Genomic DNA, 23,741 nt, shown 5'->3' with positions numbered 1-23,741 from the left:
GGTCCCGAGTGCAGGGTGTGGGCACGCAAGCAGCAGACGGAGGGGGAGGCAGGTGGGCCTCCGCGCTGCGGCCGGGAAGCTCCTCATGGCTCCTGCCTGAGGATCCGGGCTCCGCAGGGTCCACGGTCTAAGCCAGCTTGACTGGGTTCAGTGCATTTAAAAACGGTTACATTCACAAGAATTGAATGGGGGGGGGGGGGGGGAGGGAGTGACTTAATTTCATTTCCATCAGTTATTAAAGCAACTGTACCTATACCAAGTCACAAAGTGGTTTGAGTGACACCAGCAAGATTTTAAAATGTAACTGCTGCCATTTCATCAGTTGAGATCTTACGAGTTACTGGGGCTTCTCCATCCTCTTCCCCCTTCTCCCAAATATTTATAAGTTGTTTTTAAAAGGACTCAGGGTTGCCCACCCCGCGTGGCTCAGTGGTTGAGTGTCCACCTATGAACCAGGAGATCACAGGTCGAGTCCCATCAGGGCATATGCTCGGGTTGCTGCTCCATCCCCAGCATGGGGCATGCAGGAGGCAGCTGATCAAGGATTCTCTCTCATCGTTGATGTTTCTATCTCTCTTTCTCTCTGAAATCAGTAAAAATATATTTTAAAAATACATAAAATGACTGAGGGTTGGTTCAATGGAACCCATATCCCCTTCACCATCCATTAACTGAGGACTGGGGGGTGAACCCAGAGATTATTTTCTGGGTGATCAAGAAGACAGGGAGATGGAGGTAGGAAGGAAAACATCCAGAGAGGTTGAAGAGATGGCATTGAATGGCAGGCAATAGTCTCCAAAAGGCTAGTGTGTCTAAATCCACAAATCAGACCAAATTTGATGTTTTAAATGGATTCAAAGGATTAAACTGTAGGGGTTTTTCTTTTTGTTCCTTTTTAAGTTTACTTGCTAATACATAAATGTTCTTTCTTTGGCTTTTGTTAGAATCGTGCGCAAATCTCTGCTTAGAATTATCACTTTTTTCTAAAAGAAAATATTTTTCTGTTGATGCCTATGTGTTTTTCCTACTAGATGGTGAATTGATGGTAATGAATTCAGTAAGTGCTCAATAAATACCGAATGAGTGAGAGGCAGTGAATGAATGGGCAGCTAATGCTGGTTGCAATTAAGTAATCACTTTTCTTTCTTTTATTTATGTACCATGTAGAACGTACTGGGTATTCTATATGCTTTGCAAAAAAAAAGTCACTTAGTCCTCATAACAGCCCTTGGAAGTAGGAATTATTACTGAGGCACAGAGAGGCTATGTAATTTGGTCAAAGTGACACAGCCAGTGAGTGTTGGAGCCAGAATTCAAACCCAGGCACTGTGGCGCTAAGGTTTTGTTTTGTTAGCTTTTATCAGAAAAACATTATAAGCTACTTATATTTCACCCTCTGCCTGATGAGAGCGCAGGTAATTTCGTCAGCATGAAAGTATGACTCTAGGGCAGTTAATCCAAAATCTAGCTCTGTCCCCACCAAGTCAGTGTTGGGAAAGAATCCACTCGGAGGCCCTGAACTGGTTACAGAGAACTGGGGGAGAGTGTTGGGGCAAGAACACATGAGTGTGTGGAAAATGTGTTGGGGGGGGGGGGGGAGTGTGCATGAGAGAAATGTGTGTGTATGCATGAGAGAGTGGTTGTGAGTGTGAATGAGGGAGAAATGAGGTGTGCTTGTGTGTTTGTGGATGTGAAGGAGGAGACAGGTGAAATATTATCTCTATCCCCAGCGGAGGGGCTATGGAGCACCCCTGAGTCACCTACCCACCAGCCACAGCTCCTCAAAGGGAGACCCCTGTGTAGCTCAAACACTGTGGGTTCTGGTGAGTGTGACGGGTGGGTTATTAAAGGAGAGTGAATTTTGAGGAGGGAGCTGGTTTTATTGCTGTTGTCATTATTATAAAAGCAATCTAACTGCATTATACAAAGTTTGGAAACCAGAGGATAAAATTATTGCAACCTCACCCTCCTAACACAGCTGTTACCATTTAAAAATAATCCCTGCAGCCCGGCGGGTGTGGCTCTGTGATTGAGCGTCAACCTATGAACCAGGTCACCGTTCGGGGCACATGCCTGGGTTGCCAGGCTCCATCCCAAGTAGGGAGCTTGCAGGAGGCAGCTGATTGATGTTTCTCTCTCATCGATGTTTCCACCTCTCCACCCCTCTCCCTTTCTATCTCTAAAAAAATCAAATTTTAAAAACCTATTGAAAATAATAATCCCTGCAGGCCCTTTTTCAAGTGCAGGTTTGGCCAACGGACACGCCCTCTCACTTACTGTGTCACAGCCTGAGTCTGTCCCATGTTATTCCTGAGCTTCCAGAGGGAGATTGTCAGCATCTGCGTATTCCCTATGAATGGATGTTCTTTGCATCCCTGTATCGGTGCACATTTGGGTCATTTCCAAATTGTTTCTTTGGCAAGCCGGGTTTTTGAGGGGAGCATTGGCAAGGGGGATACCAAGGGAAAATAAGTGAACCCATTGTGGGGCCATGGGCTGCCATGGGTGTGAGGACAACTGGCCTAGCTACCACCAGAAGTAAGGTAGGCAAGGGGGCTGAGAGCCAGGCCACGCCCTTCCCGTTTGTTATGGCCAGCCCTGGAAGGGCATGACTCGGGCCGGTCCAGTTCTCAAGGAGGACATAGATTTATGGAAAAGCAAGACACTGGCCCAGGGCCAGTGAGGACGAGCTCAGCTGGAAAACCCATGCTGCACTCTCTAATGTTTGGCTCCTTGGAGAGCATCAGCAGCCAGCAGGGTTCGGCTGCACAGGAGTCTGGAAGAGTGAGACCATTTTGGAGCTAAGGCCAAGTTGCGATTTTAGCTCCAGTGTTATATTCAAAGAATGAGTTTGTTAGTGACAAATGACTCCTGTATACTTAGATTCTCGGGGGCTCCTATCAGCAGAGTCCCTTGGAAGGAACACCATCAAGTCCTTTCTATTTTTATTCTTTTAATATTTTTATTGATTTCAGAGAGGAAGGGAGAAGGAGAGAGAGATAGAAACATCAATGATGAGAGAGAATCACTGATCTGGCTGCCTCCCGCATGTCCCCCGAACCCCCACTGGGGATTGAGCCCGAAACCCAGGCATGTGCCCTTGACTGGAATCGAACCCGAGACCCTTCAGTTCACAGGCTGACGCTCCATTCACTGAGCCAAACCAGCCAGGGCCATCAAGTCCTTTTTAAATGCTGGTCTTTGGACTTGTTCTCTTGGCCGGCCACCCCTCACTCCATTCAATGTGATAGCATCTCCTTGTACAAATGAAAACATCAGGTGAAGCAGATCTAGGCTCAAATTCTGACTCTACTATGAAGCTCTGGGCAAATTAGGTTATCACTCTAAACCTCGGTTTCTTCATCTGCAAAAAGGGGGGAAATAGAACCTACTTTATGGAATAATCAGAGTAACTTCATGAAATGTCATGTGTGAAATTAAGCACAATTGCACAGTGTCTGGCACATAGTAACTGCTTAATAGATATTAGATAGAGTAGTCACGTAATCAATCTGACCAAATTTGATTAATCCAAGGAAAACCATCACAAGGAGGAATTGTGAGGGGATAGGAGCTGGAGGAAGGAGTCGTTGGTAGTGTAGAATCTCCTGCCCCAGGTCCTTTGGACAGTCCCTGGGGAGAAAGGATGGGGCCACCTGCTGTCAGCTGAGCTCAAAGGTCAAAGGACTGATGTACCTGCAATTGGCCCTCTGAACATCTCTGATATGTGAGAACATTTGACAATAAAAATAGAGACATGTAGGAAGGATAATACAAGATGATTAACTCACTGGTGCAAATAATTATTTTGAAAACAACTAGCTGGATTCTATTAAGCAACAGATTATTTTTTTATTTTTATTGAATTTATTGGAGTGACGTTGGTTAATAAAAGTATATAGGTTTCAGGGTACAATTCTATAATACATCATCTGTATATGTACTGTGTGTTCACCACCCCAAGTCAAGTCTCCTTCCATCACTATTTATCCCCCTTTACCCTCTCCTACCTCCCCTACCCCTTTTCCCTCTGGTAATCAATCTGTGGTCTGTCTACATAAGCGACAGATTATTAACCATTTCATTTCAGAGTAAGGGGTGTCTGCTTGAACAAAACTGAGAGGCTGGAAAGGAGAAGGGAGGAAGGAGGGGAGAAGACGGGGGAATATGGACATGCACTGGGTTTTCTGTGAAGTGGGCATGTCGAGAGGCAGTTCTAAGAGGTGGTTCCCTGTACACAGAATATCCAACTCAAATGCTTTAGACTCTTGATTCCAATAATTACAGGCTGCTGTTGTTCCTGTGATAAGGCCCCTATCCCAGTGGTCAGCAAATTCATTAGTCAACAGAGCGGCAAACCGCGGCACGAGCCGCAGTTTGCCGACCACTGCTTTAGCCAAATGCTTTCTGTGGCAACTGTCACCCAGCAGCCATGAAACCATTTCTGGGATCTTTGTGGCTACTCTTTCCGCCCTAGAAACACTGGCAATTTCAGGATCCCACCCCCTGCTCCGCTGGTCCTCAGAGAGCAGCCCAAGGGAGGTGTTTAGAGGTGAGAGTTGTGGTACCTGCCCCCCCTCCACCTGTCAATCATTCCCAACCTCCTGCCAATCTGGCTATGAGCCAGGGCGCCTAGGTCAGAGCCCAGGACAGAAACTGGCCAGACTGGTCCATCTGCTTCCCAGGCTGCAGAATTAGGAGGTGGGGGTTGTTCTACGCTGACTGATTGACTACAATCTGGAAACCACCCATGGCAAGGCACAGCGGGACACAGTTGAACCTTTAAGTGCTGGGAGGTCGAGACCTTTGGGAGGGTTGGGACAAGGTATTGTTCAGTATCCCTGGCAGGTACAAGGAAGGCAGCCTGCCTAGGGTGACAGGCTGGAGTCAGAGATGGATGCATGGATACCCCCACCCACCCGCTGCCATTTACAGCAGGGATTATCCCCCTGCCTCCACCCCTTGGTCGTGTTTCCCAGGCCTCCTTGACAGGAGTCGTTTCCAGGAGTAACAGCCCTTTATAGAGGAACAGCAGCCCCGCCACTGTGGGGACAGAGTTAAGTGGGGAAGAAGGAGGGAGGCTTGGGGATGAAGGGCTGGGTTGTGCAGGCTGGGATGGAAATGGGGTTCAGGAGGGGTTTGGCTACCCTGGAGAAGGGCTGAGGGAAAGCCCTGGGCTGTATAAGGCCCAGCCATCACAGATCCAGGCCCCCTGCGCTGGGAGCCCTTGGCCCCACTGTCAGAAGCAAATGCCCAGCTGAGTGCCCGTGGGCCTGCTCAGGGTGGACGATGTTATTATATGAGGTGTGGGCATGCAGACAGACAGACAGTGAGAGGCAGACAGAAAGAAAGAAACCAAAGGTGGTGCCAAGATGGAAACCACTGGCTAAAGTTGGAGAAAGAGAGAGAGAAGTATCAGGACAGAAAGTTATGGAGTAAAGAGGAGAGCGAGAGGGAGAGAGAGAGAGAGAGATGGGGTGAGGGGCAGAGAATTGATAGCAAGAAAAAGACCCGTGCGTCTTTTTGTTCATTCTTGCTTTGAACACTCTTCCTAACATGGAGAGAACATGTGTCCCTGGTTCTGAAGTCAGAGATTGCATTTCCTGGAACTGCCACCCCATCTCCATTTCTTACAAGAATCACTTACCCATCCCTAACCTGCTGCCTGGAGCCTTCCTGGGCTACCAGAGAGCCCCAGAAAGAGTGGGCCTGTTACCTTGGAGACGTTTACTAACCAGACCCCACATGGACCCCTGGTGTGGGGGCTGCTGATGCATGTCTGTGGAAGGAGCTCCCCGGTGAGCCCACACCCTCCCACCATCCCCAGGGCAGAACACCCCCCACGGAGTTCAGAAGGAACTGAAAATAAAGGGGGAGGAGTGCCTGTGTGGACCTGCTGATTTCATTGGGGAGGTCCTTCCCCCAGCCTTCACTGCCCCCTCCCCCCACTCCTCCCTTTGACACTGAGCCTAACCATCATTCAAGACCCTCCTCCTCCGTGGGGCCTTCCCTGATGAGCCAGCCATCGAGCTCTCTCCCCCAGCTAAAGTAGGGCTCCTCAACCCAGCTGTGGGGAAGGATCACGTGGAGTCATCCAACCTGCGGCAGATGGACAGGTGGGCCTACTGTGCGTGATGACTGTGCAGCCTGCAACACAGGACTCACCTGGAGAGTTGGACGACATCTGAATTGGACTCTAGACCAAGCATGTCAAACTCAAAGGCTAACTCGGGCCAAATAAACGAGGCATGCGGCCCGCAGGCGGAGAGTTTGACATGCTTGGTCTAGACTCGTTAAATGAGATGAGTCTATTAACAGCACATGTGAACAAATTCCTATCAAAGTTTCCAAACACTTACTCGCTTACTCACAGTGACAGTTGCAGCCTGCACCAGTCCTGACCACCCTCTGAGAAGCATTGGTCTAAAGCCCTCCCTAGGGGCCAGAATTCAATGCTGGGGATCCCTGACTCACTTTTCCTGAGGCCTGGCCACAGGCCATGCTCTGCACCTCCTGCTGTGAGGACTTGAGGATGGAGAGGTTCTTCTGGCAGCCTGGGCTGGACTGGGCTGACTGACGGAAGCAGGAAGAATGGGGTGGAGTCGGGGTGGAGGGGGCAGAGGCCAGGAGGGCAGCAACCTTTGGTTTACTCAGAGCCCTTCCCCCTCCTCATTCCATTCCCCCTCCTCATTCTCACTCATCAAGCTGCACCTTGTCACAGAGGTGGGGAAAGACTCATGACACTCAGTGGTTTGAAGGCTCTGGTGAGTGATGGTTAGGTGCCCAAAGCTCACAGGGCTCAGCCCCATATTGGTTCTAGCCCTTGTTCTCCCCAGAGATAAGGGATCCCCATCTTTTTCAGGGCTCCCAGACCAGCTCTGCCTCCTGCCTCTCAGGAGCTGGCCTTGGGGACAGGGAGCATTGCATGCCCCCACCCCCGGGGAGCTCAGTGAGGGGAAGGACTGCCCAACTGGCCAGGAGAAGTCATTCCCACCAGAACCCGTCCTCAGACGGAGGCCAGGAGGTGGGCACATGGATGGTTCAAGGCCATGGGCTTTGCTAGACAGAGTGCGATCCAGGGACCCTTCCTGTCTTGAAGGCCCCTTTCTCTTGTTCTCCCATTCTTTCCAGAGTTCCCCTCCTCTCACCACCTTCCTTCCTCCTTTTCAACTTCCATGATGGACAGGTGGTGGGTGTTTTCAGAGCTGGGAGGAAGCTGCAAAACCCTCCAGCCCAGGGTTTCCCAATCTCAGCACTGTTGACACGTGGGGCTGGGTGGTTCTTTGCTGTGGGGCTGGGCTGTGCATTCTAGGATGTCGAGCAGCATCCGGGCCTCCATCCACGAGATGCCAGTACCACCATCCCAGTCATGGCAACCAAAAATACTTCCAGACACTGCCACATGTCCCCTGGGGTACAAAACTGCCCCTGTTAACAACCACTGGGTTAGTTCAGTTACCCTCCACTTGGTGACACTTTAGAATCACCTGGAGAGCACTGAACACTAGAGTCCCAAGATTCCTCTCAGACCTGCAGAGCCAGAATCTCTAGAGTAGAGCCTGAGCCAGAATTTTCTGTCTCTCGGATGCCAAGCGCTCTCTGGAAACTTCTGATTTCATCTAATTCACAGGCAAAGAAACAGACAGGGCCATTGCCTATCTTATGGACAATTACATGGTCATTGCTAATCTCTGCCCTAAATCTCACTGCTCAGTGGCAGTCCCCTTTAAGCCAACCCCCATGGCCTTGGAAAGCAGTTGCTTCTCCAGAAAAAGCAGCCTCCAAACTCCTATTTTCTAATAGAATCTAATTTGCAGCCGACAGATGATCTCACTCTGCCTTCCCAGACTTCTCCGCATCCCCTTCCACAGGCAGCTTCTCAAAGGACACCCCTGTTCGACCCACAGTGAAATCCCCTCACTTTACACGTGTCAGAGAGCGGGCTGAGGTGAGAGCGCAGCTGACAGTGGCACCTGTGTGGCTGGTGTCTCCACACACTGTCCCCCGCATACACCTCGGCTGTCTCCCAGAGTAACTGGTGCCCGCTCAGGGATGGTTCCCCAGTTTCTGGGAGCCATACTCAGCCCCCGCTGAGCAGCCCCCAGGGCGGGGGGACAAGATCAGAGCCCCAGCCAGGCTCCACTCCTGGGAGAACCAAACTCAACCTTTCCTGAGTCCCCGCTGACAGGGCCCTGCTGCTGCCTCCCGCCCCCCACCCTTCCCACTGCCAGCTCTTGGGGAGCCAGGCTGCAGCCCCAGCCCGGAGCTAGAGGTCAAGAGGGAAAAGAAAGCTACACCTTCTCTTTTGGAGGATCCATGCTGGGGGTGGGGGTGGGGGTGGGAGGGAGGCAGGGGCTCAGTCCCAGTGCTGGAACACCTGGACCATGGGAAGCTACTACCGGCTCCAACTCTTTGGGGCTGAGAAGGATTAAATGAGAAAAATCACGGGGCCTGGCACTGTGGCAAGTCTTCAGTAAAAGCTGGGATTTAGGAAAGGAAGGAAGGAAGGAAGGAAGGAAGGAAGGAAGGAAGGAAGGAAGGAAGGAAGGGAGGGAGGGAGGGAGGGAGGGAGGGAGGGAGGGAGGGAGGGAGGGAGGAGGGAGGGAAGAAAGAAGAGAGGGAGGGAGGGAAGAAAGAAAGGAAGAGAAAGGGGGAAAACGAAGAGGTGTAGAGATTAAGACCAGGAGAGAGCAAGGTAGGTAGGAAAGGGTCAAGGAGGCCAAGAAGGCACAGACTATGAGAAAATGTTGAAAGAATCCTAACTGGAGGGGGAGGAAATGAATGGGTGAGAGTCAGAGAAGGAGGCTAGACGGGGGTGGGGGGTGGGAGGGTCAGGGGAGGTCAGCAGTACTCCAGGGCGCTGCCCACCACCCCTCCCCGTGCCAGCAAATCTGCATCATTGACTGTCATGCACGGGCCATTTTTGCTGGTGGCTGCTGGGGACAGAGTGGTGATGGAAAGTTGGTGTCCTGGGTGGGCAGGGGACCTGTCGTGGAGCGCTTCTGGGGAGAAGGCCAAGTCAGGAGGGAAGCAACTTGTACAGAGTAGTAATCACTACCATTTGTTCACTGCTTACTCTGTGCTGGCCCCATGCTGTTTTAACTGCACCATATTGTTGAATCTCCCCAAGAGCTTTAAGGTATAAATACTTCACGCCTATTAGCCCCATTTACAGATGGGAACATTGAAATTCCGAGATGTTCAATGATTTGCCCGAGATCACACAGGGAGGAAGAAGTGGATAAAAGATTCCAGTGTGGGTCTTTCTGACCCCAAAGTCAGAAGTCTGAATTTCTACCCCATCAGCCCTGGAGCCAGAGCGTAGTCAGACCTGGGAAGGAAGGAGCGTAGGGAACACACTACCCTCCTCGTTTTACAGACCAGGAAACAGGTGGGAGGGGCAGGGGAGTGACTTGTCCATGATCACAGAGCAGGTTTGTCAGAGTCAGAACAGGATCTCAGCCCTGCACTTCACACCCCAAACACGCTTTCCTTCAGCATACCCCTCTGGGGTCCAGGGTGGGGATCCATGCAGGAAATGGAGATCAAGAGCAAGAGAGAGCTCCTGGTGGCCGGGAAGGAGATGCAGGACTAGGAGATTAACCCATCAAACGTCCTGGTGGGAATCATGATGGGACCCCTTGGTCAAAGGGGGCAGAAAGTGAAAACCAATCTGCTCATTTCTGCATCAGCCATTCACTTATTCATTCAACAAACATGCATCAGGACCTCCTCTATGCCAGGCTCCACTGAGGGACAGAGCCAAACCCAGACCCTGCCTTCAGGGAGCTTATGACCCAAGCGTATAGTATATCTGGGACCCTGGGATGGGGTGTGTATATTCCAGAGCTGGGGTTTCCCAGGTCCTCTGCTCCTCAGGGGTGAAACAGGCAGCCTGCTGCTTTCAGCTCTGCTGGGGAGCCTCATTAGGGGAGCCTCATTAGGGGAGCAGAGGAGTGAAGTAGCAGGGGGCGGGGGCGGGGGCGGGGCACACCCTGAGCCCAGGGAGAAGGCCTGGAGGCGGGGAACACCCAGGCATGTCCCCCTCCCTGAACTGTAGGCAGGAGATTTTCATTCCCATTTTTCCTCTCTGCACAACAGTAATTTAAGTCAATTAAATGCAATAATAAATTATTTCTTGTCTGCCTAGAATAGTCTTTTACTGCTCACCCACTCTGGGGGAAAGTGCAGGCTCTTTGCCTTGAGATGGGACAGGTTGTGGCTGTCATGGGAAGAGGCTGTGGGGGGTCGGGGGGGGGGAGGGTGGCTGGCAGGGGCAAGACGGACAGGAAGAGGGTGCTCAGAAGTCCTGGGCAGTCAAGAGGGCTGAGAAAGGGCATCGGCATTGCTGTTCTTTGTCCCGTCTAGGGTTACCCTGGCTAGTGAAAAAGCACCCCCTCAGGGCCCAGCTCCGCTGGTGCACAGCCGGCAATTCTAACCCCCACTGACACCTCGGCTGGCACCTCTGTGCAGGGCAGAAACTGCACAACTACCCGTGGGCCCTGCCCTCCCGGATCGTCATTCTGTAACTACAGGTGTATCTCCTGTAGGCACAGACAGGTTTCAGAGAATTGACTGCTCATGTTTTATTTCTGCAACCTGGTTTTTAAATGCAACAGGGGAGCCAGCTTTTTGAAGAAATCTTGATTTATAACCCCTCCTCTTTTCATATTTAGATTTTCTTCTCCTGGCTTTGCTTAAAACAGGCTAGACCTTACAAAACACATCTGATAAGGGGTTAATGTCCAAAATATGTAAGGAACTCATACAATTCAATACACCCCCCAAATAATCCAATTGATAAATGGATAAAAGACCTGAATAGACATTTTTCCAAAGAAGAGTTTCAAATGGCCAACAGGTGCATAGAAAGGAGCTCAACATCACTGACCACCAGGGAACTGCAGATCAAAACCACAATGAGATATTACTATCATTAAAAGGCAAGAGATAACAAATGCTGGTGAGGAGGAGAACAAAAGAAAACCCGAGTGCACTGTTGGTGGGAATATAAACTGGTGCAGCCAGTGGAAAGCAGTATGGAGGTTCCTCAAAGAATTAAAAATAGAGCTACCACATAATCCAGCAATCTCACTTCTGGGTATGTATCCAAAGGAAACAAAATCACCATCTCGAACTGGTATCTGCACCCCCATACTTATGGCAGCATTACTCACAATAGCCAAGACATGGAAACAACCTGTGTCCATTGATGGATAAAGAAAATGTGGTATATCTACACTGGCATATTATTCAGCCACAAAAAAAAAAAAATGAAATCTTGCTTCTTGCAACCATATGGATGGAGCTTGAGGGCAGTATGCTAAGTGAAATGAGTCAGACAGGGAAAGACAAACCCTATATGACCTCTTATATATGGAATTTGTAAAAAATGGAACTCAAAGAAACGGAGAAATCGCTGGTTGCTGGGGTCGGGAGGGAGGGCAGGCGGGAATGGGTGAAGGTGGTGAAAAAGTACAATCTTCCAGTTTTAAGCTGACTAGTTTGGGGGATGTAATGTGCAACGTGGTGACCATAGTTAACAATACTGTGTTGCATATTTGAAAGTTGCTAAGAAAGTAAATATTTCAACTCCTTGAATGTAGAATCAGCCCAGCAAGAGTCTTAGTGAGATTGCTAAATGTAATGGTTTAAAAAAAACAAAACTACTTTCCTTTTAAACTGAAAAAAGGCCCTTCCCACTGGAAAGCTTACAGAAAGGGCAGAACAGCCTGACTGAATGGGGGGTAAGAGGGCTGGTCCGGCCTGCACCCCTCCCTTACCTGTGGGAAGCCTGCTGTGCTCCCAACCTCTGTAACTGAGGAAGATTCTGGGGCCCAAGCCACCAAGTTGTGGTAACGACCACATGGACACTTGTAGGGGACTTTAAGCTTCAGAAAGTATCTTACTTACTCCTGCTTTCCCCCAGGTGGCCCACATCCCTGTGATGGGGTAAGAAAGGCCTCCTTGCCCAGAGGGGCCAGTTAACTCACCGAAGTCACACCGTCCACAGCAGGTCTGGACTCAGAGCTCAGCAGAGGTCACTCTCAAACCATGCAACTGCCGCTCTGTCAGAGGTCTTCCTGGGGCCTGGGGGGCAGGGGTTTGGGGGGCTCTCCCAAGCTGAGCAGAAGTTGTTATGAAGGGGCAGGAAGGCAGGTCCCCTTCTCCTGGCTCCTCATGAACTTTTAGGAGGTGGGGGCATCCCCCCCTGCCTCCAGGCCACCCCTCTTTTTCCTTTAGAGCCCTCCCTGAAAGGTTAATTACCAAATCATCTCATCAAGGGAAATTGCACTTTGTGCCTTTAAAGACCAAACTGAGCGTCAGCACCGTAGTTATTTATGGTCTCTAATAAGCATTTTCTGGGTGTGATTAACCTTTACACCAAAGTCACACTGGGATTTGGGATGGCAGCTTCAATTCCAGCCCTGCTCTGCACTGGCCTGGGCATGGGGCAAGGGCAGCACCGGAGCAGGCAGCTGACACACTGTGCCCCTCCCACCCCACCCTCTATGCCCAGTCCTGCACCCTCCTCTACCCGTCCCTTCTCCCATGCCCTGTCCTGACCTGGGCCATCCCTCCCTCCATCTTATATCCACATAAAAAAGCAGATTGCCTGCTTACTGGATTCTAGTCCTCACTCAACAGCTGAAAACAGTTCAGTGACCTTGAGCACCTCAACTGTGAAACCCGTGTGAAACGGGAAGCATGAGACCTACCCGTCTGCTTTCTGCAGCACAGCGCCCCTTGGCACAGGTGAGTGAGCCTAGCACCCCACCAGCCTCGGGATCCTTGGTGCCATTTTTGGAAAATTGTAAACCTTGCCAAGTCCTGAAGGCTTGGTTTGTCAAAAATTGTCCTGAGCCCGGCTGCTGTGGCTCCGTGGTTGAGCATCCACCTATGAACCAGGAGGTCACGATTCAATTCCTGATCAGGGCACATGGCCGGGTTGCGAGCTCGACCCTCTCTCATCATTGATGTTTCTCTCTCTCTCTCCCTCACCCTTCCTCTCTGAAGTCAATAAAAAATGTATTTTAAACAATGGTTCTGAAAGGAGGAAAAGTGGCGAGGGCTGATGTTGGGGGTGGGGGAGGGAAGCAGATGGAGGCGTCCAAGAGAGAGGCAGCTCCGAGGTCAAACCCCTTTTGGGTCGCCATCAGAGAGGATGACAGGTCCGGTTGGGTGAGGTGCGGGCCTCTGACGTGACCCCATTTGCCATATGCTCCGGCCGTATTTGGGGGTTGTTAGGCCTCCTTGAGAAGTGGAGGATGCTGTACACCCTCCCCTGGAAAATGGCTGTCATTACACACTACTTGCGCATTTACTTACAGGGTTTGGTGCCCCTACCCTTGTGTGCTTGAGGACCCTCTATTAAGGAACTCTCAGCTTCTGAAAGAAATAAACAGCATCCTTGAAACTCTGGGGCCTGTTCCTACAATGCGGCAATTGCCTGTTGATGGAGATAGAAAACTGCAGTGAATGTTGAAAAGCAGAACAATGGATGGTGGGAGGAAATACACAGGAAATATTCCCGATTTTTCATGGAAGTATGATTCAGGAATAAGCCAGAAGCCTCTTCAAACCCTTCCGCAGAGCACGACGTGGCACAGACACACGTTCTGTGCAGGGCTGACCTTTCCTGAGCGGAAAGGTTGGTTCGGGAATATTAAGAAGCCCTTTTCTTTGCATAATGCAAAGCCAGCCCTCTCATGGTAGAAAATGACTGCGAACCATCAGACCCAACAAGGAGATGGAAGGGTCAGGGTTGTAGGCAGCCAGCCAGGACAGCTAGCCCTTTGTCCTGCGGCATTTGGTTTGGTTTCATGATGAATCCGGATTGCTCTTTTCCTCAGTGAGCCCGAGACATTAAGATGCGAGGCTAAGACGTGTGGCTGGTGTGTTTTCCATCCAATTAGAATCCTGGGGCATAAGTGCTTTGTATCATGCATCTGGGACTAGTCCAGGGTCTCCATCTGCTGGCGTCACGAGCACCAGGGTCCAGCGCCTGTACAGAAGGGACGGGGTGACTGAGTTGTTCCCCTTTGGAGGGTCAGGGAAGGTGCTGCCAAGAGGACGGGCTGTGGGACTGGCTTTTGAGGACTGCAGAGCTCACCCGGGGAAGGGTGGGCCAGGCTGAGGAGGGGCGAAGAACTGCAAGGGCACAGGTATGCAGACCCGCAGGATCCGTGCACTGATTGATAAGCAATTCCATGGGAATACAACGCGGCATTTTAAGGGGATCTGAAGCCTGAAATACAAAGCGCAACTTCAGGATCAGAAGGATAATGGTGGGATGTCAGGCAGCATGACTGCTATTCTGGAATAGGGTGTTTCCGTTTCCTTAATTTGCCTGTGGCTGAGCTGGCTCTTGGAGCCCCACTTCCATTCTCTGTGTGCCTGTGTGCATGTTGGGAGGGAGGTGGCAGCGACCGGGGGGAAGGTGGGGGGGGGGGGGAGGGCGCGGCAAGCTGGGGGCAGGGAGTCCTAGTCTCCTTCTAGAAGGAGCCCCTGGCCCTCCGAGCTGAGCAGCTCCTCTCTGGGGACAGAGCAGAGCTGGGTCCCTGCTGATTGCTGAGCCGAGCAGTGCGGATTTGTCCCCGAGGACTCTGCTCTCTGCTCTGCCAGCAAAAGCCACTGGCTGGCCTGATGGCTTCCTCTTCTCTCCAATTCTGCGTTTTCACTTGGAAAATGAGAGTAAAGATATTTCGCCATCTCTCTGGCGACTGCGAAGTTTAATTACTGATTAATAAAGTGTTGGAAGTTCCTTGGGGCCAGAGAGTTGAATGGGTTTGTTCTAATATCTCCCGAGTCCCAGGAGTGAGTTAGCTAATCCAGCACTGTTTGCTGAGCAGACGGGGTCTGGGCCCCAGATGGGGGTGCAGGGGTGGGGGTGTGCTTGGGAGCTTGGCTCAGTGAGAGCACAGAGACCCCTATGATGTGACAGAAGGAGTGTTCCCCTGAGTGAATAGAGTCAACAAGCCCACCAAGGACTCAGGCAGGGCACTGAGGGGACGACGTATGTGAATTATCAGGGTCGGGGGCGGGGTGAGGGGGCTTCCTGAAGGAGGTGGTGGCAGGACAGACTGACCGGGAGTGGGGAGCACTCGATTCCACCGTGGAATGTAGGGTAGGAGAGAGGAGAGGACAGCCTGCCTTTGTCATTGCACAGGTGTGGGAAGGAGCAGCTACCCAGAAAAGGGGGTGGCACTGGGAGGGGCCGAGGGGGACAGGGCAGGAGGGGACATTTGACACAGGTGAGCATGGAAAGTGCGCCCCTGGAAAAGGCAAGTCAGTTTGCCTCTGGACTGGGGGAAGGTCCTGAGGTCCAGAAGGGGTGAGTGGGGAGGGGTCCAGGGGAAGGGAGGCGGTACCACCATGGGGAGTGTGGGATGGGGGATGGTAGAGTCCAGCTTGGGCAGAAGGCACCTGAGCGGGGCAGGACCAGGATTAGGGTGAGGCCATTCTCCTCAAGTGCAAAATGTAAGGTGCCCCAAATCTCAGTAACCAAGATAAATACTATTTCAATGTTCTTACTGATCTTTCCTTTTACCTCAAGGGCCAATATAGCCCAGCACTGTTACTGATCTTGTCTTTAAAAAAAAAAAAAAAAAAGGTTTTGAATATTTTGTTCATCGTGGATTTTTTGCATTAATTTAGAATTTTTTAATATTGCATTAAAATATTATTTATCTTGAATACTACGTTTTTTGGTGCCCCCTTAAAATTTGTACCCGAGGTGATGCTTTGCTCTCACCCGATTCCCAGCCCTGTGAGTGAGGGCTGTGCATCCCACTATTGCTGCCAGCCACCACCCTGCCCCTCCTCTAAACTAGCCGTTTGCTTGGTGGGGCTCAGACGAGCCCCTCCTTCTCCCCATCTCATTTTCCCGTGAAGAAGATCACGGGGTCTGCGCTGTGCAAGTCTTCAATAAAAGCTGGAGAGAAAACTGAGGCACAGAGAGGTCAAGTAACCTGTCCATGGCAACACAGTGAAACTTTAAACTTTGACTTTAAATCCACAGGAAGGGTGGTGACCTCCAGGGAGGGGACCCACTGGTTGTGTGGGGGTGTTACTGAAGAAGGGGCAGCCCTCCAGCTGTGGGGTCCACACCACTCTCCTCCCCGTGGGCTGGAATTCCGGAATCAGAGTGACACCGAGTCCCTGGGGAGTGTGAGGGGTGCAGGTTCTCCCTAGAACTGGGCAGCCGTCTTTCCAGGTGCATTTATTTCTTCATCTCTCTGGGCCTTAATTTTCTCAACTGTGAAAAGGGACAACCACACCTGCCCCGGGGAGAATTAAGTGCCATCGCCGATGTAAAGAGGCTTGATAAACGGTGAGGCATAAGTTGTAGGGACTGGTCATTAGCTGGGCAGGGATGAGGCTGGGAAGCGGCTCACTGAAACAGAGGCAGGAGAGCTTGCAGCTCTGAAGGGAGTGGGGGTGGAGCGGGGAGAGGGAGAAGTGCACTAATGAGTACCTATGAGCCGTGGAGCTCAGGGTGTTGGGGCACAGTTGGGCCATGCTTGGGATCCCATGTGGATGGATGGACACAGCTTTCCTAGGCAGACTGTTTAGTTGGGGGCCTTCCTTCTCACTGGGGGTCCTCCAGCCCTCAGGGAGGAAATTTACCTGCCCTGGGGATCTGGGCCCCTGCTCTTACCAGCCTCCTTTGCAGGCCCCTCCAAGAGCAAGGCGGCTCTAGACCAGGCAGGGAGGATGGGGGGGTTGTATATGTGTGGGGAGGGGGGCGGGGGAGGGTTCTGGGAAGAGACATGGATGAGGGGAGAAGAGGGTAGGCAAGAAGCTGCAGGCTGGACTGCTCAGGCAGTCTAACCATGCCCTCTTCGTCCCCACCCCCCCTCCGCCCACAGGCCCTTCTCCTCCTGGGGCTGAACCCCGTCTCTGCCTTCCTCCAGGACCAGCACTGCGAGAGCCTATCCCTGGCCAGCAACATCTCTGGTGAGTACCCCCACTCTGCTCCTGCAAGAGTCCAGCCCCGCCACCTGCCACAGCCCATCACCTGCCCCACCAGGATTCTCACACACAGCCGTGCCCTAAGGCAGGAACAGCAGAGATTTCCTCTCTAGGGCCCAAGCAATTCCTCTCTCCAGGGAGGGAGTGTTGTGTTAAGGCGGACCCTGAAATTGTGGCGGGAAAGAGCTGTGAATAGGTATTGGTGTCTGCCACACACACAGGAGGGGCTTGTGGCAAGTGTGCGGGGTGGTAGGCAAGAGGGGCGGTTGCCCCAGCCCTTGCTGCTGTGAAGATCAACAGCGCGGGGCTGAGCTGTGGCTCAGGCATCGGGGAGGAGAAAGGCTGTGTTCTGTGCCGAAGCATAACAGTGTAGGGGCTAACTCTGTGCCAGACGCTGCCAGAGGTATCTGCGCTATATTAACCGGGTAGGTGCTGTAATCCTCACCTTACACATAGGGAAACGGAGCACAGAGAAAAACTAGCAAGTGGCAGAGCCAAGATTCGAGACCAGGCAGGCTGGCTTCCAGATACGTCTTCCACTCCAAGCTCGACACTGCCTCAGTGAAATACTGCATAACTGCAAATGTGACTAATATTTGTATAACTTCTTGTGGCTTTTTTTTTTTTTTTTTTACAAAGGGCTTTTGAATAATGGTCTTATTTCATGTTCACAAGAGTTTAAGGCAGATGAGGGAACGTAGGCACAGGAGAGTTACACGGGAAATTTAGGTCTTTGGCTTTGCCTTGTCGAGACCATGCCTTTTCTAACTTTGGGTGTGACCCCTGAGCCCTCACCCTGGCCCCTGGGATGCTGCTGCTGGCCAGGTGGGAGGTCTCCCTGCACCTGAGGGTCCTAGGGAGGCTCAGTCTTTGGTGATTCATTTTCCTCTTTAGGTCTCTCCTCCATTCAATCGGAAGTGCCTACTATATAGCTGGGTTGAGGGGAAGGCACTTGCCATGAATTGCTCACTACAATGCAGGTGGCAGGGAAATTAGATCAGGAGTGGTATGAATCCAGGAAGGCTTCCTGAAGGAGGAGGTTCAAGGTGAGTCCCTGAGAAACTCTGAGTGTGGACTGGCAGAGAAGACCCAATGCTCTGAGCCAAAGCTAGAGTTGACTGAAGACCAGCAGCTGAGTTTGGTGAGTTTTCCATCTGGCTGCAAAGTTGGCTAAGGTGGGTCATGGAGAATGGGGAAGTTCTTGAGCAAGAGTCTGGAGTGCTAGCAGACAGAGACTGGGAGGGAGGACACCTGCTCAGAGGCTGGGCTTGAGATGAAAAGCCCTGCCCGTAGCCCCACATGCATGGGGGCCAGGTCAGGCTCCATTAATTTGCTTGTTGTGTTCAGGAGAAGTGACATCCCTGAGTCACTGCAGGTATCACCTGTCCTTGGAGGCAACAGGCCGTGATGAATACCATTCATGCCCCGATGATTTGTATTCTATGCCAATATCTCCAGCTTGGCTCAGCATGAGGGGCTTCATGGCACACAATCCATCACCCTCTACAATGGCCTCTGATAATGCGCTATTTGTCTTCAGAACCAAGATCTACCCAGACCAATGGGTACTGGTAGACAGATGGTGAAGGTGGGGTGGAGGAACTGGGACAGATGGATGGGCGTCTGGCCGGGGCACCTAGCACTGAACCGGGGCCATTGGGGGTCTTCTCACATGCCAGGAATAGGGAGCGGGTGGGTCCTCGGAGCCATCATGTGACAGATCATAGAGTTGGCAACTCAAAAAATCATGTCATGAATATGACAATGCCAGAAAGTAATAGAATTATTAACTAATGACAAATGCAATCATGTTGTTGACAAGAACCCATGGTCATCAATCCCAACCCGTCTTAAGGTCATGAATAATAACAATAATTAATGATAGCTTATATTTATTTTGCCCCCACTAAGTGTAGACACCATTCTAAGTGCTCTAATCTCATTCAGTCATCAAACAGCATAGTCAGGAAGTATTTTTATCCCCATTTTTCAGAAGAGGAACCTAAGGCTCAGAGAGCTTTGATCACTTGCCCAAGCATATACAGTTACTAAGCAGTCACTCTAAGATTAGAAGCAAGTGGGCCCGATTCTAGACTCCTCCACCACCACGTTATGTGGCTGCCCAGAGAGCTGTGGTGCCCAGGGCCTAGTGTGGTCCATCATCCTGGGATGCAAAGTCACCCCTGCAATTTCCCATGCTCACACTGGGTCTGCACATGGCCCCTAACTGTCCTCCAGACCTACTATGTGCCTGGCACTGTGCTCGGTATTGGGAATGCAAAAATGAAGAGCCCACAGACCCATAGGACAGGAAGCCCACCCATCTGTCCTGATGAATCACACACTCTACAAAGGTATCTTTATTCGCTGCCCAAAGAGGAGGAGACTCAACCACAAGGTGGTGGAGCAAAGAGAAGGACTCTCTGCCTGCCCTCTGCCACCCTCTCCAGGCTGGTGACACAGGCAGAGCCCCTGCCCATTCATCCCAGCAGCACCTTCCTCTGAATGGCGTGTGTGTGTGTGTGTGTGTGTGTGTGTGTGTGTGTGTGTGTGTGTTTCAGAAGCTCTCTCCCTCTCCGAACAGCCTTGGCTGAGTCCTGCTCCTGGGCTTAAACCAAACAGGAGGATGGGCTTCCCAGCCTCAGGGCTGCTGCCCAGTGCCCACCTACTCTGGTTTACTCAGAAACCCCTGATGAGAGACCCGACATAACTGGGGCAGGAGCCAGGCTCCAGGCTCCCTCGGAAGGATCTGCTGAGCACATTTGCACCCTGAGCCTGATGGGAAGGGAACTGTGCTACCTACTTGGAAGAAGACATCAGTGCCCGATCATGCACAAGCATTGAATAGGTAACCTTCTAAGGGTTCCTATCTGTTCATTAAAGCAGGCCCCCATGATCCTGACTCAGTAAGGGTTTTCTCAGAGGCAGCTGGGAGTCACTCATGCCAGTCCTCTTCCCTCCATTCGCAAGTGTTTGGGGATAATCTGACCACACTGCTCCCATGAGCAATGAGGGTGTGGATCCCCGTGCATCTGCTCTGTGCACATGTGAGGAAGGAGGAAGATACAGGACCAGTGTTGCATTGGTCCATTGACTCTGCCCCACCTCCCAACCCCAAGTGACAGCAGTGTCAACACGTTAGGCACACCAAGCTCACACCTGCCTCAGGACCTTTGTACTTGCTGTTCCCTCTGTCTAGAACACTGTTCCCCCAGGTATGCACATGCCTCCCTCCCTCATTTCCTTTAGGTTTCTCCTTAAGTGTGCTTTAGACACAACCAATTAAAATAGAACTCCTGTCTTTATCTCTTCATCCTGCTTATTTTTTTTCCATAGCTCTTCTCATTGCTTAACAGATATGTCTGTTTGGGTGCAGCCAAATGCTGTGAGGGCCGGTTGCCCAGGCTGGGGCCAGCTGTGGTGCAGTGGGAAGAGCCTCGGCAGACATGAAACACCAACATTCAAAACCCATTTATGCTTCTCAGTGTCTGTGTGACTTTGGCTAGGCCGTTTGACTGCTTGGGCCTCCGTTCCCTTATCTGTAAAACAGAAAGAATTAGCACCCATGCTGGCAGGCGGTGTGAGACCTACAGCAGGTGCTACGGAATCCACAGTCCAGGGGCAAACAGCGACTGCCCTGCCCATTCTCACCCCCAAACCCTAGACCAGCTGTGGGTGGTGCCAGGGCTCGGGGCATTGGCTGGTGCCTGGTCCTCAAGGCCAAAAGGGCCATCTGCTCAGTGGCCAGTCCCTGTCTTGGCTCTGGCCTGGTCCTGGCTGTGGCTGGTGCCCAGTCCTGCCCTGCCCTGTGTTCTCTGTGGTAGGGACTCTGGGGAAGTGTCCAAGGCAGGAAAGAGAGGGAGAAGGAAGAGAGGGAGGGGCAATGCTACTCTGACTGAGAGGGTGTGTTAGGCAAAGTCCCAGGTGCTGCCACACATGACATGCAGATGACATTCCATTTAATCCTCCCAGTACCTAGCTCAGGAGGTACTGTGAATGAATGAGTAAATGGACAACCTACTGAGGAAGGTACAATGGTGCCATTAAATCGGATGGTATATATAAAGTGCCTGACAAGTGCCCTTCACACAGTCAGTCCTCAATAAATGTTACTCATTCCCCGTTGCCTCATTGACTGTTCCCCTTCCCTTTATTGGCACAAAATGTTGTGTCATAGGAAGAGCACTGGATTTAGAGCAAAAAACACATGTCTGTGTGTCTTGGTTCTTTCACTCATTGACTCATGACCTCAGGCAAGTCACTTGCTTCCGTGGACCTCAGTTTTCTCAACTGTCAAAAGGGGATAATGACATTGCAGGGTGGATGAGGATCCAACAAAATATATGAAGAAAAGTTTTACAAAAGCAGAGCATGGTTCATAATATTAACCCTCCGTTCCCATGGCCACATGCCTCCAGCTACTCCCTCTTCCGAGCTCAGCACTATCGACATGACCATGACATTAAAATCTTAACATGCTTTCCTCACTCCGTGAAGCAATTCAGGGATGCTGTACTGTGGCACAGCACCAGGTCTTAGCCCATCCCAGCCACCTGGCCCACCGTCTCCTCATAGCCATTAAGCCCCAGTCCAGATTTCTTTCTCTTTCAATTAAACCACTTGGCCTCAAGGCCTCTCCCCTTGAGCCCTGATTTGCACGAACACCCTATGAGTAGCTTTGATTAGGAAGGAAAACCAGCATTTGGTCCAAGTGCTGCTCAGCACTGCTCTGCATCCAGCAGGGACAGGACGCCAATCTAATCCAGTGCTGTTTCCTGAGAGACTGGGGCCGAGCTAAGCTGGGGAGGAGATGGCAGGTGAGGGGCTGACCTCACGTTGGCTCATGGCTCTCCCTGGCTTGTCTGTGCATTCGTGTACCACCCCAGGTTACTAACCCCTCCCATTATGCTGGGCACACTGTGCCAGCCCTATGCAGGGGATGGGCATCAAAAGGCAGAGAAAGGAGGGGAAGCCAGGAATGTGCTCAGTCCAGCCCCTGCCCATTGGAGACCAGAAGTATTACTGTGGCTTCAATTCCACCCTCCCCCCCCCCGCCCCCCCACCCCCTCACACACACTCCACTCCAAATGCTCTTTAATTAAGGGCAAATATTTGGAAGGGGAATTTGACATCCACTTTCTAATTCATCTGTTTACATCCTTTTTTAAGTCACAGGCCCCTTTGAGAATCTAATGAAAGCCAAGGTCCCTTTCCTAAGCAAAATGCACATATAGACCAAGTTTTTCATTTAATCTCAGAGTCTCTATGAACCCTGAAAGCTCCCGTGAACTGAGACTTAAGAATTTCTGATCAGATCCAACTACTTCATTTTACTATAAAGACACTCAGGTCCAGAGAGGGCAAGTGACTTGCCTACGGTCACACAGCAAATGAGTAACACAGCCCATTCTGAAGTCAGGGTTCCAGACTCCTGGTTCAGTGTCCTTTCTGCTCCCCTGGATGGTGTCCCCCTGCCTTTTCTCCCCATGGTCCCTTCTCCGTCAGTCCTCTCAGGGCACAGCACAGACGAGAGTACAAGCAGTGTGTGTTCAGTAAATGTGGTCATCAGCCCAGCGGCAAGGCAGGCCAACTTCATTTAGCTGGTTCCTCCCTGCAGGGCTAGAGCAGACATGGTTTGGTTCTGAAGACGTGTAAGGGGGACTAGGTCAAGGGTGAGCTGGTTCCTTTCCACTTTGTGAAGTCTGAGAGCTCAGGTCTGCACCAAGTGACGTGCAGAGAAAAGTGTGCTCAGGTTACAGAGCAGAGGGACCTGAAGCATGTCCAGTCTTCCGCTAAATGCCAGCCAGGACCTCAGCTTTGAACACCACCTCCTGCCACCTCTGTTCCTCCTGCGCCCTGGAATCCACTCTGGCTCCCTAGTGCCATAGCATCACATTCAGATTTCTTCCCTGGTGTCTTCCCCTGCATAGGATGAGCGATCTCTGCCTCAGGGTCATCGCTCCGGTCCTGTCCCGCGTTGGGAGGTGTGGGCCTTTCGGGAGGTGGGGGGGGGGGGACACTGGAGTGGGGATCTTGCTCTGCCTCACCAGCTGTCTCTGCCCCCAGGACTGCAGTGCAATGCATCCGTGGACCTCATTGGCACCTGCTGGCCCCAGAGCCCCGCGGGGCAGCTGGTGGTTCGGCCCTGCCCTGCCTATTTCTACGGTGTCCGCTACAACACCACAAGTAAGGGGGCCTGTGGAGGGCCGGCTTGGTGGAGATGGGGGAAATAATAATAACAAAAACGATAACGACAATACCTCGTGGATACAGCAGCCACCATTTACCAAAGGCCAGCTCTGCTCTACTGGGCACGGTGTGCTCCCACTGCGGGTTCTCACGATACCCCCGAAGACACTATATGTAGCTGGATAGTGTTCATCATGCAACTGAGGCCTCTGAGGCTCAGAGAGGTTAGGGGACTTGCCCAAGGTCACCAGGTGGTAAGAGGTGAAGCTGGACTTGCATCCAGGTCTGTGTGACACTTCCTTCTGCAGCTGACAAAGTCGACTTGAGCCTCCAACAACCCCATGAGCCAGGGCAGGAATCCTCAGAACAGCCCCACTTTGGGATGAGAACCCTGAGCTCAGAGCTGTTATGAGGCCTGCCCAGGTTATGAGCCTGGAGGTGGAGGACTCCAAGTTCATGATCTACAGCCATGTTGGCCTTGCATACGGGCCCACAGGTGGCGTGGGGGTGGGGGAGGACTAACCCGGTGTTCAGATATTTGATCCCTTTGTAAACACCTTGCTCCCCTGAGGCCCTGA

General features: G+C 51.6%; 1 protein-coding gene across 4 annotated transcripts in view; it reads left to right on the top strand.

Moving 5' to 3' along the window:
- The window catches only part of CRHR1 (corticotropin releasing hormone receptor 1), a 39,232-nt gene that overhangs the window by 1,316 nt on the left and 14,175 nt on the right, over nt 1–23,741 (top strand). For 3 of the 4 annotated variants that reach the window (XM_080678627.1, XM_080678624.1, XM_080678625.1), the window contains 2 exons: nt 16,872–16,959; nt 23,041–23,160. In XM_080678627.1, coding sequence (XP_080534753.1) covers nt 16,872–16,959; nt 23,041–23,160 — 208 coding nt within the window. The remainder of the gene's footprint in view (nt 1–16,871; nt 16,960–23,040; nt 23,161–23,741) is intronic. The other variant, XM_080678626.1, reaches the window with a different exon arrangement.

The sequence above is a fragment of the Plecotus auritus genome (genome assembly GCF_963455305.1).
Source record: "Plecotus auritus genome assembly, chromosome: 7".
Classification (NCBI taxonomy): Eukaryota; Metazoa; Chordata; class Mammalia; order Chiroptera; family Vespertilionidae; genus Plecotus; species Plecotus auritus.
This window is presented reverse-complemented; position numbering and strand designations above follow the sequence as displayed.